Here is a 14174-nt window from a genome sequence, read left to right as displayed (position 1 = left end):
GGTAGGGAGGGGCTAGGTCAGTCCAGGGAGGACGGACAGGTCAAGGAGGCAGGATGAGGTTAGTAAGTGGGAAATGGAGGTGCGGCTTGAGGTGGGAGGAAGGGATAGGTGAGAGGAAAAACAGGTTAGGGAGGCGGGGACGAACTGGGCTGATCATGGGATGCAGTGGGGGGAGGGGAGATTTTGAAACTGGTGAAACCCACATTGATGCCATTGGTCTTCAGGGTTCCCAAGCGGAATATGAGTTGCTGTTCCTGCAATCTACGGGTGGCATCATTATGGCACTGCAGGAGCCCCAGGATGCAAATGTCGTCGAAGGAATGGGAGGGGGAGTTGAAATGGTTTGTGACTGGGAGGTGCAGTTGTTTATTGCGAACCGAGCGTAGGTGTTCTGTAAAGCGATCCCCAAGCCTTCGCTTGGTTTCTCCGATGTAGAGGAAGCCACAACGGGTACAACAGATGCAGTATACCACATTGGCAGATGTGCAGGTGAACATCTGCTTGATGTGGAAAGTCATCTTGGGGCTTGGGATGGGGGTGAGGGAGGAGGTATGGGAACAGGTGTAGCACTTCCTGCGGTTGCAGGGGAAAGTGCCGGGTGTGGTGGGGTTGGAGGGGAGTGTGGAGTGGACGAGGGAGTCGTGGAGAGAGGATCTCTGCGAAAGGCAGACAAGGGTAGGGATGGAAAAATGTCTTGGATGGTGGGGGTGGATTGTAAAACCGCACCTCTTCCTCCGTTACATCGATGACTGTATCGGCGGCGCCTCTTGCTCCCAAGAGGAGCTCGAATAGTTCATCCATTTCACAAACACCTTCCACCCCAACCTCAAGTTCACCTGGGCCATCTCCAGCACATCCCTCACCTTCCTGGATCTCTCAGTCTCCATCTCAGGTAACCAGCTAGAAACTGAAGTCCACTTCAAGCCCACTGACTCCCACAGCTACCTGGAATACACCTCCTCCCACCCACCTTCCTGCAAAAATTCCATCCCCTATTCCCAATTCCTTTGCCTCCGCCGCATCTGCTCCCAGGATGAGGCATTTCACTCCCGCTCATCCCAGATGTCCTCGTTCTTCAAGGGCTGCAACACCCCCCCCCCCCACCCGCCCCCCCCCCCCCCCCCCCAGCATTGGTTGAGAATGCCCTCGACCGTGTCTCCCGCATTTCCCGCACCTCATCCCTCACACCCCGCCCTCGCAATAACCACCCAAAGAAAATCCCCCAGTCCTCACATACCACCCCACCAACCTCCGGATACAATGCATCATCCTCCGACACTTCCGCCATCTACAATCCGACCCAAACACCCAAGACATTTTTCCATCTCCACCCTTGTCTGCCTTCTGCAGAGACCACTCTCTCCGCGACTCCCTTGTCCACTCCACACTCCCCTCCAACCCCACCACACTCAGCACCTTCCCCTGCAACTGCAGGAAATGCTACACTTGCCCCCACACCTCCTCCCCCACCCCCATCCCAGGCCCCAAGATGACTTTCCACATCAAGCAGATGTTCATCTGCACATCTGCCAATGTAGTATACTGCATCCACTGTACCCGTTGTGGCTTCCTCTACATCGGAGAAACCAAGCGAAGGCTAGGGGACCGCTTTGCAGAATGCCTACGCTCGGTTCGTAGTAAACAACTGCACCTCCCAGTCATGAACCATTTCAACTCACCCTCCCATTCCTTAGACGACATGTCCATCCTGGGCCTCCTGCAGTGCCATAATGATGCCACCCAAAGGCTGCAGGAACAGCAACTCATATTCTGCTTGGGAACCCTGCAGCCCAATGGCATCAATGTGGATTTCACAAGCTTCAAAATCTCCCCTCCCCCCGCTGCATTCCAAAACCAGCCCAGCTCGTCCCCGCCTCTCTAACCTGTTCTTCCTCTCACCTATCCCCTCCTCCCACCTCAAGCCGCACATCCATTTCCTACCTACTAACCTTACCTCGCCCCCTTGACCTGCCCGTCCTCCCCGGACCGACCTATCCCCTCCCTACCTCCCCACCCATATCTCTTCTCCACCTATCTTCTCCTCTGTCCATCTTTGGTCCGCCTCCCCCTCTCTCCCTATTTATTTCAGAATCCTCTCCCCATCCCCATTTTCTGATGAAGGGTCTAAGCCCGAAACGTCAGCTTTTGTGCTCCTGAGATGCTGCTTGGCCTGCTGTGTTCCACACTTTGTTATCTTGGATTCTCCAGCATCTGCACTTCCTATTATCTCTGATCCCTAGAAGTGATGTCTTCCAAATTGCCTTCCAAAAGTAGTGATTCCTTCAGATTTGTTTGCCAAGTGAACTAACCAATCTGTGTTTGGCATCAGAGATAGCAAGAACTACAGATGCTGGAGTCAGAGATAACACAGTGTCAAGCTGGAGGAACACAGCTGACCAGGCCGCATAACAGGAGTAAAAGAAGAGTTCCGACATGAAACATCAACTTTCCTGCTCCTCGGATGCTGCCTGGCCTGCTGTGTTCTTCCAGCTCCACACTGTGCGATCTATGTTTGACATCAAGCTTGGAAAAGAATTTAACCCCTGTGAATTAGGGTTTCAATTCCTCTACAGTTGGAATTTTGCTTGGGTTTCTTTTTAGAAAAGGATTCAGATGTTTGGCTCCAAATATGTCCTGATTATATCATATTTCTTCAGTGCATGAATTTCTTCATCCCCTGTTCAATAAGATCCTGGCTGATCTCTGGCCTAAATCCATATACCTGCTTTTGGACATATCTCAAATATAAAATTAACAACTTATCCAGCAACCACTGTCATTTGTGGATAAGAATTACTAACATCTATCAACCTTTGTGTGTAGGAATTCTTCCTAACCCCCATCCTGAATCTAACTTTTAGATTACGCTCTATTTCTGAATCCCCACAAGAGAAAATAGTTTATCTATCCTGTCTTTTCCTGTTACTATCTTGAAGACTTCATTCAGTTCACACCTTAACTTTCTAAATTCTAGAGAAAATAGGCTTAATTTACATAATATGTCCACATAAACTAACTCCTGAAATCCAAGTATTACTCTTGTAAACCAATGTTGTACTCTTTCCTATGCCAATATATCCTTCCTGAGGTGACTGCCCAGATGTGTTCAGAATCTCCAAGTAGCGTCTAACCAGGGTTTAGTATAATTGCAGCATAACTTCTACAACATTTTACCCCAGTCCTCTAGATATAAAGGCCAGCATTCCCGTAACCTTTTTAATAATTTCTGCACCTGTTTCTGACATTATATACATTTATACACCTGAACCCCCAACTCTCTTTGGACATCCATTGTATTTAATTCATACCATCGGGAAAATACCATGATCTAGCCTTCATGTCAATGTATCTGAGAGATAGTAGGAACTGCAGATGCTGGAAAATCTGAGATAACAAGGTGTAGAGCTGGATGAACACAGCAGGTAAAGCAACATCAGAGGAGCAGGAAGGCTGACGTTTCGGGTCTAGACCCTTCTTCCGTCAACTCAGGTTGAGGGAAGGGTCTAGACCCAAAAGGTTAGCCTTTCTGCTCCTCTGATGTTGCTTTACCTGCTGTGTTCATCCAGCTCTACACCTTGTTATCTCTGTCAGTATATGTGATGGATTACATTTCACGTTGACGAAGGAATCTTCATGTGGTCAAAAGCACTCCCTGGTGTAAATTAGGATGATAAGATTGCAAAAGGTTGGTTCACTCACAGTCAGTTCCTGCAGAGTAGCAAGGTGTAGAAATTAAGAAACAGAGTTTATAGCTTCAGTCTTCCCAATAATTTGATTTGAATAAATTTCTGCTTCTGCAGTATGAAATGTCTGACAAGCAGTCCGAAAATTTCATGACAATGGAGTGAGATGGTGATGAAGTAAAATTGACTGTTGACAGGATACTTGTGACAGCCAACATTGGACTGTTGAATGATTTCACCAAAATTGCGCTGTATAGATGAGAAGTAGGATGAGACTTTTCTCTGGATCCTCAGAGGATGCCAGGAGCAATGAAATTGGCGACAAAAAAGACACTATTGTATGTGATACTCTGGATACGGCGAAATGGATATGAATGAAACCAGACAATTATAGCTCCACCCAGCTGCTGATAGTGTCTACAGGCTGGAGAAGTATGTGGTCAGCCATCTTGAATGCTGCAACCATGTTGAGAAAGGCAAGAGCAATAGTTATTATTTGTTACAGTTACATAGGATGTCTTTTGGGAATTTGAAGGGAGCTATTTGGGTGCTGTGGCAGGAATTAGAGGGTTTTAAACAAGAAATTAATGACTTTTTTTCAGAAAGTATTGGCAATATTGCAAATTTGACATTGGCTGCTCAGAAATGCAATGCAAAAAAAACTTGATAAATAATAAAGAACAGCGTGAAAGAAAAGGCTTTTCTGAAATTGGAAAATATTTAAAATTAAATGAGAAATTGGACAAGGAAAGATAATTTTCTGTGATGAAATGTGAAAATTAAAAAGATTGTCTCTGCAAGCAGTTTTTAGGAACTGAAAAGGTATGAAGATGTGCTCACTAGATTGTAGCCATTAAGGGGTTGAGTTTCCACCGGATTATGCTGTTAGTATTAGCGTGATGTCCAAATGGGATTGGTCAACTTGACAGTAAGGACATGGGAACTTTTACTTTAATTTAGTTTTAACCATTGATTAGCTACTCCCAAAATTGATTGAGCTGATGTTTTCCAGTCCAAATCAGGTCCTGCCCACAACAATGGACATGAGTACCGTTCATAATTGAGAAAATTGACCTCTGACTACATTAGTTCATCAAAGCTGTGAAAATGCATTCATTTACACAGTTTGCTACAATATTTTTCCTTCATACAAAGCATCCAAAAATCTAGCTCCAATTCAGTTTTCTATCACTCAGAAACATAGGCCCTGATTTTGCTGTTAAAATAATGTTGATACATAAACGCCCATCAATTTGTGACAAGAAGATAATGATGAATTGTGAATTGTCACAAATATTCAAATGATTTGCAGAACATTGCCATTAGCTTTCTCAGCTCACCCTTGACTTCGCTTGAGTTTCTTAAAATTGCAGTTTTTTTTGCAAAAACTACCAAATCAACTTACTGCAGAAAGTTCACAACATTAGCACATCTAATAGTGAGGACTTTTCTGCTGTTACAACACTCAAACAGTCCAGCTCCGACAGGGAGTTGTTCTGTGACATTTCATTTTTACAAATTATTTTTTTTAATTGCAAAACTTTTTCATACATTTTCTGTCAGTTCCTTTCTTTTTCCTCTCTCAAACCAATATTTCTTTCTCTCTCTTTACTCTTCTTCCTAAATCTGATTTCATTACGTTTCAGAGATAATGGGAACTGCAGATGCTGGAGAATCCAAGATAACAAAGTGTGGGGCTGGATGAACACAGCAGGCCAAGCAGCATCTTAGAAGCACAAAAGCTAGGCCTGAAATGTCAGCTTTTGTGCTCCTAAGATGCTGCTTGGCCTGCTGTGTTCATCCAGCCCCACAATTTGTTATCTGCATTACATTTCATCCTGTTTCTTTCTTCATTGTTTCTCTCTGTGCCTCAATCCTTTAATCTCTTTGTTTAAGGAAATAGATTGTAGGACCCATCATTGTGCAAGATCTAAATGAATGGTTGTAATGAGTTGAAATATAGAGCACAAAAAGTTTGCAAGCTATAGTGTGAGGGAGGAACTTAAAGGGATAACATATTCTTTTTTTGTTCTAGCAAACATTGAGTTGATCTGTGTCCTACTTGCCATTATTTCTTAATTTGTGCTGTTTTCTTAAAGACAAGATCAACCTTTTACTTCTTCTACCTTCTGAATCGATTCACTATTTGCAGGTAGCAACAATTCCATGATGCACCTATTTGACAAATTAAGCAGTAAGTAACTCAAACACACTTCTAATTCTTCGGAATCTTTATGTTCACAACTCCTGGTTTCTGGTACCAGCTGTCTCCTCTTAACCATTGGAGTTACAGTTCTTCTGTGCATCCATTGTCCATCAGGATGGCTCTCCACTTTTGCCTTGAAAGTAGGCCTGAATAATCCACATCCTGCATACAATTTTGTCTGATTGAGATCATTCTTAGCTCAAACCACTTTCCCTTTGACCGAAACTCAGATTTAGAGCAAAATGCAGAGTGGACTTGGATTTGGAGCAATGTCATTGGGTGTGGAGAGGAGCACCCTTGGGTGTGCAGCAATGTGAGGAGCACCCTTGGGTGTGCATCAACGTGAGGAGCACCCTTGGACAGAAGCAGTATGAATACTAAGTAGCTGACCAAAGCCCCTGCAAATATATCAAGGAGTTAGGGTCTAGGCTAACTTTTATCTTGTTTAAAAGCAAATGTAAGGTGCTGTGTTCCAGATGTAATTTGAATGGTAACACTACTTGGCTTTAAGCAACACACAATTTATTCTTACTCTATAATTAAAATACGAACAAAAGCAAGAAAAGTTGGTGATAACAAAGTGTGGAGCTGGATGAACACATCCCATAATCAAAGACAAATTCAGTAAAACAGATTGTTTCACATGCAATACCAGCAGCAGGAAGAGAACCTCAGCTTTTAGCTGAAACAGAGGAAGAGATGCAGCAGCTTCCACGCCCAGCTTCAAAACCTCCACCAATAACTGAAAGCTGAACTGAACCCTTGGTTCTGTGGGAGCCTGTCTCCACCCATTCATGCTGCTTCTATTGTTCCAACTTAAGGTAAACAATTTGAGAAGCCTTAGGTGATTTTTTTTATCAGCTTTGAATAGATAGCTCCTCACCATGGCTCAAAACTCTGTTCTAAAAATAAGAACAAAATAAACCGCTTAAAGTGGGAGAGGAACACCTTTTGGTGTGGTGGGATGTCAGGAATACCCCAAGGAATGGAGCAACATATGAAGCACCCTTGGGTTTTGGGAACAACATGTGGCGCACCTTTAGGTGTGGAGGCAAGCTCGCTTGTGTGTGGGAGAGGAGAACATCTGTGAGAAGTGATGTCACACCTTTGGTATAGAACAATGAGGAGCACCTTAGGTGTGGTGAGGAACACCTACGATGTGGGAGAGGACCACATTTGGGTGAGGAGATGAGCACCTTTGGGTGAGGAATGATTTCAAAAGCACGGAGCTGGGAGAGAAGCACCCATGGATCTGGAATAATGTGAGGAACACCCTCAGGGCAAGGAGCACCTTTGAGTGTGGAAGAATAGCACCTTTGGGTGCAGGGGAGCACCTTTGTTGGGGAGAGAGACACACCTTTGGGTGCAGGGGAGCACCTTTGGGCGGGGAGAGAGGCGCACCTTTGGGTGCAGGGAATGTACCTTTGGGTGAAGAGAGAGGAGCACCTTTGGGTGCAGGCTGGGCGGATGTCCCCTGGGGGGGATCTAATTGGTGATGGTTGCCCTGGTCCTCAGGGTGGCTCGGTAGTGGCCACTGGCGGTATATCGCGATATTGCAGCTGCTGGGGCTGGGCGCCGCTGTTGGTGTCTGTCGCCCCGGGGCGGAGCCGGGCCGGGCCCCAGCTCCCTGACCCGATTCCCCCGGAGGCCCCGATGCTGAGCGCCGGGCTGTCATTGGCTGTAGGCCTGGCCGCTGCTGCCTGGCTGTGCCGCTGGTTGATGTCGGGGCGGGAGGCTGGGCCCCCGGAGCCTGGGCCCTCGATGCGGGGCCGCACGGTAATAGTGACCGGGGCCAACAGCGGCCTAGGCCGGGCCACGGCTGCGGGTCTCGCCCGGCTCCAGGCCCGGGTCATCATGGCCTGCCGCGATGAGAAAGCTGGAGAGCAGGCCGCCCGGGAGATCCAGGAGGAGAGCGGCGGGGCCGGGGAGCTCGTGGTCCGGCACCTGGACCTGTCCTCACTGCGGTCAGTCAGGAGCTTCTGCCGGAGGGTCATCCAGGTAAATATATACCCCCCGCCCCCCCACTGGGGGTGAATATATACCCCCCACCGACAGACTGGGGGTAAATATATACCCCCCACCGACAGACTGGGTGAATATATACCCCCCACCCACAGACTGGGTGAATATATACCCCCCGCCCCCCCACTGGGGGTGAATATATACCCCCCCACCTGCAGACTGGGGGTAAATATATACCCCCCCACCTACAGACTGGGGCTAAGTATATACCCCCCACTCACACACCAGTGGTAAATATATACCCCCCACCTACAGACCAGGGGTAAATATATACCCCCACCTACAGACTGGGGGTAAATATATACCCCCACCTATAGACTGGGGGTAAATATATACCCCCACCTACAGACCGGGGGTAAATATCTACCCCCCCACCTACAGACTGGGGGTAAATATATACCCCCCCACCTGCAGACTGGGGTTAAATATATACCCCCACCTACAGACTGGGGGTAAATATATACCCCCACCCACACACTGGGTGTAAATATATTCCCCCCACCTACAGACTGGGGGTAAATATATACCCCCCACCCACAGACTCGAGGTAAATATATACCCCCCACCTACAGACTGGGGTAAATATATACCCCCCACCCACAGACTGGGATAAATATATACCCCCCACCTACAGACTGGGGGTAAATATATACCCCCACCTACAGACTGGGGATAAATATATACCTCCTACACACTGGGGGTAAATATATGCACCCCACCCCCACAATGGGGGTGAATATATACCCCCACCCCCACATGGGGGGGGTAAATGTGTACCCCCCACCCCCACACTGTGGGCACATGTATACCCCCACTGACTCACTGGGGTAAATATCCTTGGCATGATAAAGCACAAGGCATACCCTGGGCGTAGGCACTTGGAAGGGTAAATCCCCCTGAGTCAGAGGTTACCCTGTGTCAGCAGTGTAAATATCCCAGGGATTAGATGAAATAACTCTGCCAATAAATGCACAGTGGTGGGAGCTTTCCAGGGAAGATGCATCTGGGAGGGTGAGGTTACATGGGAAATATTAGGTGAACAGTACCCCACAGGTAAATACCAGGGGTTTAATACTAGAGGTGGTGAATACCAGGGGATAATTACCCCATGGTAAATATCTGGGGGTGTTAAATCCATAAAGATAATTCGAGGGCTTGATCAAGAGGTTCTGTTGGCAGGTTGTCGAGTTGCTGAGGTTGCTTGGGGGTGGTTCTGTTTTGATTAGTGTGTGAATCATACATCAGAATAGTGAATCCTAAGGTTTTTTTTTCATATCTTCTGCCCAAAAGGAAGAGCCACGGCTCGATGTCCTAATCAATAATGCAGGAATCTTCCAGTGTCCCTACATGAAAACTGTGGAAGGTTTTGAGATGCAGTTTGGAGTTAATCACTTGGGTCACTTCCTCATGACCAATCTCCTCCTCGATCTTCTCAAACGCTCTGCTCCAAGCAGGATAGTGGTTGTATCCTCCAAGCTGTACAAGTATGGCGAAATCAACTTTGATGATCTGAACAGTGAGAAAAACTACAACAAAAGTTTCAGTTATAGCAGGAGTAAATTAGCCAATATTCTGTTCATTCACGAGCTAGCCAAGCAACTGGAAGGCACCGGTGTTACTGCTAATGTTCTGCACCCTGGCATTGTGCGCACAAACCTGGGAAGGCACATCAATATACCTTTACTTGGACAACCAATATTTAAGATGGTATCTTGGGCTTTCTTTAAAACACCAGAACAAGGAGCGCAGACCACAATTTACCTAGCCACTTCTCCGGAAGTTGAAGGGGTATCCGGAAAATATTTTGGAGATTGCAAACAAGAGGACTTGTTGCCTAAGGCGACAGACGATGCGGTCGCAAAGAAATTGTGGGATGTGAGTGAGAGAATGGTGGGGCTTATCTGATTGCCAAAGTGTTGTAAATATTCCTTTGGGAAGCTACCTGAAATGCAAAACTTAACAGTTTAGAATATTACCTACTTGAATAAAAAGCTGCAGTTTGAATTAAAAAGAAATGTTATATCAGTGAGCACAACCTGGATGAGATTTTTAAAAGAGTTTAAGTTTGTGTTTGCATAAAATGATAAAGTGATGTGTTGGAACATGCTGTTTAATGTGATTAATTTTCTCCTTTAGTATTGCAGTCCCCTAGACTAGTGACAATTTGCATGGGCATTAGTGAGTCCCGTTGTTACTCTTGGGTGAAGGCTAGTCCTAAACCCCATCCCTGAACTTAATTCTTTTTAATGACTTGTGTTACTGTGAAATGGAAATGCCTGGCCCTAATTAATTATTATTTATTGGAGCTACCTGGCATGTTTGACCCATGGAACCTCGTACAGCAGTGTAAGTGAAAGGAATTGAATTACTTCAAGTTTTGTCACAGTTGGCAAATAAATATGACCCCTGAAAACTAATATTGAAGCCTGCTGTTTTGTATGTTGCATTAAAGCTATTTTATGCAGAAGTCCAGAAGTTTAATATTTCAAGATTGTGTCCAGTGAAATAAAGGTGTTTGTGTAATTTCTATGTGCAACTTTTTCACAAGGATTTTAATTTAAAGGTACCTAGATCTAGTCCGGCAATTAAGTTGGTTACATTTAGCATTTGGAGTCAAAGAGATGTACAATACAGAAACAAACCCTTCAGTCCAATTTATCCAAGCCAACCGGCTATCCCACGTTAATCCCGTCCCATTTTCCAGCATTTGGCCCTTTTCCCTCTAAACCCTTTCTATTCTCATATCCATCCAGATGCCTTCTAAATGTTGTAATTGTACCAGTCTCCACCACATCCTCTGGCAGCACATTCTATGCATGCACCACCCTCTGAATGAAAATGTTGCCCCTTAGATCCCTTCTAAATCTTTCACCTTATAAACCTGTGCCCTCTAGTTTTGGACTCCCCCACCCTGGGGAAAAGTCCTTATCTATTCACCCTATCCATGCGTCTCATGATTTTATAACACTCTGTAAGGTACTCACATAGCCTCTGACACCACAGGGAAAATAGCCCCAGCCTATTCAGCCTCTCCCTAGAGCTTAAACCCTCCAGCCGTAGCAACATTCTTGTAAATCTTTTCTGAACCCTTTTGAGTTTTACAACTCTTATAGGAGGAAAAGCAAGTTGTTTGACTGAGTTCCACATGGATAGCAAGGTCAGATTGATGGAATACTGGGAGAGCTAGCCATCCGGATACAATATTGGCTCGAAGTTAGGAGACTGAGGGTGGTGGTGAAGGGTAGCATTTCAGACTGGAGGCCTGTGACCAGCAGTGTGCTGCAAGAATTGGTTCTGGATCCCTTGCTGGTTGTCATTTATACAAATGATTTGGAAGTGAATGTAGGAGGTATGGTTAATAAGTTTTACAGATGACACCAAAATTGATGGTGTAGTGGACAGCAAGGAAGGTTACCTCTGAGTACTATGGAACTTTGATCAGATGGGCTGATAGGCCAAGCAATGGCAGGTGGAGTGTAATTTAGGTAATTGTGAGGTGCTGCATCTTGGAAAGGCAAATCAGGGCAGGACTTGTACACTTAATGGTAAGGCCCTAGGGAGGGTTGCCAAATAAAGAGACCTTGGGGTGCAGGTTCATTGTTTTTCGAAGACAGAGTGGCAGGTAGACAGGTTGGTGAAGAAGGCATCTGGTATGCTTGCCCTTATTGGCCAGTGTATCAAATATAGGATTTGGGAGATTGTGTTGTGGCAAATCTACAGAAAGGTAGTAAAGACCGTCTTCTGTGTTTGAAGAACATGCAGAGAGTTCACAGATACTTCATCATGCAAATGCAAAGAGGAGCTGTTGTTGGCCTGGCAGGAATTTATGAAACTTGCCATGCAGTATAGTTGAGAAGCTTTAGTGTCTCAGAGCAATGCTGTTTGAGTCTGTCAAAGATGATCTGATCTGTCACTGAATTATTAGCTAAGATTTTCCCCAAAATCCTGATGTTTGGACTGTGTGTGTGCCCTGACCCCAGATGTCACACCAGGTCACTATTAAATGAAGGACAATAGCTGCTGTTTCTTCTGTTGGGCTACTAGCTCTTTAGCCTCTTCCAAAGGAGATGGCTGCTGTTAAGGAGAATGGATAATGTGTCCCTTCTCTGGCACGTGGGAGCTGGAAGTTAATCTGCAGGAGTGAGTAGACAGATCTGGGTGATGAGAGTGGCAAGCCCCCTCATGAAGCAACTGAAGGGACCTGTCCATTTGGTGGACCCTGGGAGCTCCACACTAGGCAGTTGCCTCCATTTAGCTTTTTTTTAACCCCAATCTATCAGCAAAATAAAGTCAAGTATCCCATACATCTTCACCATGTTATCCAATGTTCTGTTGCCTTCAAGGATCTGTTGGCATGCACGCCAATGTCCCTCTGATCCTCTGTACTTTCTAAGGCCCTACCTTTCATTATGTACTCCTTGCCTTGTTAGCCATCCCAAACACTCTGGGATTCAATTCCACTCACCACAGTTCTGCTTATTTTGACCAGCCCGCCTGTATCATCCTGTAGTCCAAGACTTTACTCCTCACTTTTTACCATACTAGTAGTTTTTAATGTCATCTGCAAGTTTATTGATCAAACCGCCTACATTCATGCCTAGGAAATTAACGTACACTACAAACAGCAAAGGACCTAGAACTAACCCTTCAGTAAGATAATGGATACAGTCACAAAACAACTTTGACCATCACCCTCTGCCTCTTCATTTAAGCCAAGTTTGGATCCAATTTGCTGACTTGTTGAGCCTGATTTCCTCTTCATATAACCATGCCAAGGCATTTTGGCTTTGTGTTTGGTGTAGTCTTTGTAATGAGGTCAGCTAGGTGAATGTCATAGAATGAGTTCACTGATTGGGGCTGTTAATCTTGTCCAATCAGGGAGCCCTGGCTGACAGATAGAAGCAGGAGTGTCAGACATCCTGGGGGAAGGTGATAGCCCAGTGATATTATCACTGGGCTGTTAATTTGGAGACCCACAGAATGTTCTGAGGACCTGGGCTTGAATCCAGCCATGGCAGATGGTGGAATTTGATTTCAGTAAATATCTGGAATTAAGAACCTAATGATGACAATGAATCCATTGTTGATTGTTGGGAAAACCCTTCTGGTTCACTAATGTCCTTTAAGGAAGGAAACTGCCATCCTTACCTGATCTGGCCTACATGTGACTCCAGACCCACAGCAATGTGAGTGACTCAACTGCCCTCTGGGCAATTGGGGATGGGTAATAAATGCTGCCAGGCCAGCAGTACCTTCATCCCATGAATGAATAAAGGGAGAGAAAAAAACTGAGAGCTGGCTCTAAGGATGCTGGATCAGTATCAGGGACTCTCCACTTGTAAATAAAGAATGACTTAGTGATGGGATACCAGCCTCTGGAATTATTTCAGTGGTGATAACGCAAAGGTTCTGGAGTTATTTCAATGGTGATATCAAAGCATGGCTTCATTCAGGACATATTTGGAACAGAAGATTAGATTAGATGCCCTGCAGTATGGAAACAGGCCCTTCGGCCCAACAAGTCCACACCACCCCTTGGAGCATCCCGCCCAGACCCAACCCCATCCCCCTATAACCCACACATCCCTAAACACTGTGGGCAATTTAGCATGGCCGATCCACCTGGCCTGCACATCTTTGGACTGTGGGAGGAGACCCATGCAGAGACGGGGAGAATGTGCAAGCTCCACACAGACAGTTACCCGAGGCTGGAATTGAACCCGAGTCCCTGGCGCTGTGAGACTGCAGTGCTAACCATTGAGCCATTGTGTCACCCTAGAACTCTAGGTCAGCTCTCAGCAAAACCCCAAAACAAAGCTAAGCTTCAGCTAAATGGTTAAAATTTTGGGCCGGCAAGCCATTGTGTTTGCTGCAGGATTGCAGATGTGAGACAGTGAAAGAGTCCCACTAGACTTAAATGGAACAAGAGAACTCACAGGCTGGTAACCAGGAGAGTGCATACTTGGTTTGGAACATTTACTTTGCTTAGCGACATCAAAATCAGAACCAATCAAAATAAATGTCTGATTAAATGTTGACTCAGCTCTTTTGAAAGCCAATACTGGCTCAGCTGTATCAGTGATCACAGAACTAGTCTTCAGCAAAATTTCCTCTGAGTTCCAACTCATAATTTGTGCCCGACCTCAGCAATACTTTGGTGGGGGGGGGGGGGAGCGGGGGGGGAGAGCGTTTACAGATTAAGGGTATAACTTTGATTCCAGTCTCGTAGGAGAAGCAGCTGGTTCAGTTACCATGATTGTAGT

At 45.8% G+C, this 14174-nt stretch overlaps 1 protein-coding gene across 1 annotated transcript; it reads left to right on the top strand.

Annotated features, from left to right (window-relative positions):
* Nucleotides 1-7449: 7449 nt before the first annotated feature.
* rdh14a (retinol dehydrogenase 14a) lies at nt 7450-10328 on the top strand. The gene is made up of 2 exons (XM_048530871.1): nt 7450-7887; nt 9202-10328. Exons 1-2 carry the CDS (start codon nt 7543-7545, stop codon nt 9814-9816), a joined length of 960 nt encoding a protein of 319 aa, XP_048386828.1. The 5' UTR covers nt 7450-7542; the 3' UTR covers nt 9817-10328.
* The last annotated feature ends 3846 nt before the right edge of the window (nt 10329-14174 follow it).

The sequence above is a fragment of the Stegostoma tigrinum genome, chromosome 4 (assembly GCF_030684315.1).
Source record: "Stegostoma tigrinum isolate sSteTig4 chromosome 4, sSteTig4.hap1, whole genome shotgun sequence".
Taxonomy (NCBI): Eukaryota; Metazoa; Chordata; class Chondrichthyes; order Orectolobiformes; family Stegostomatidae; genus Stegostoma; species Stegostoma tigrinum.
Note: the sequence above shows the minus strand (reverse complement) of the source record. Positions and strands in the feature narration are given on the sequence as shown.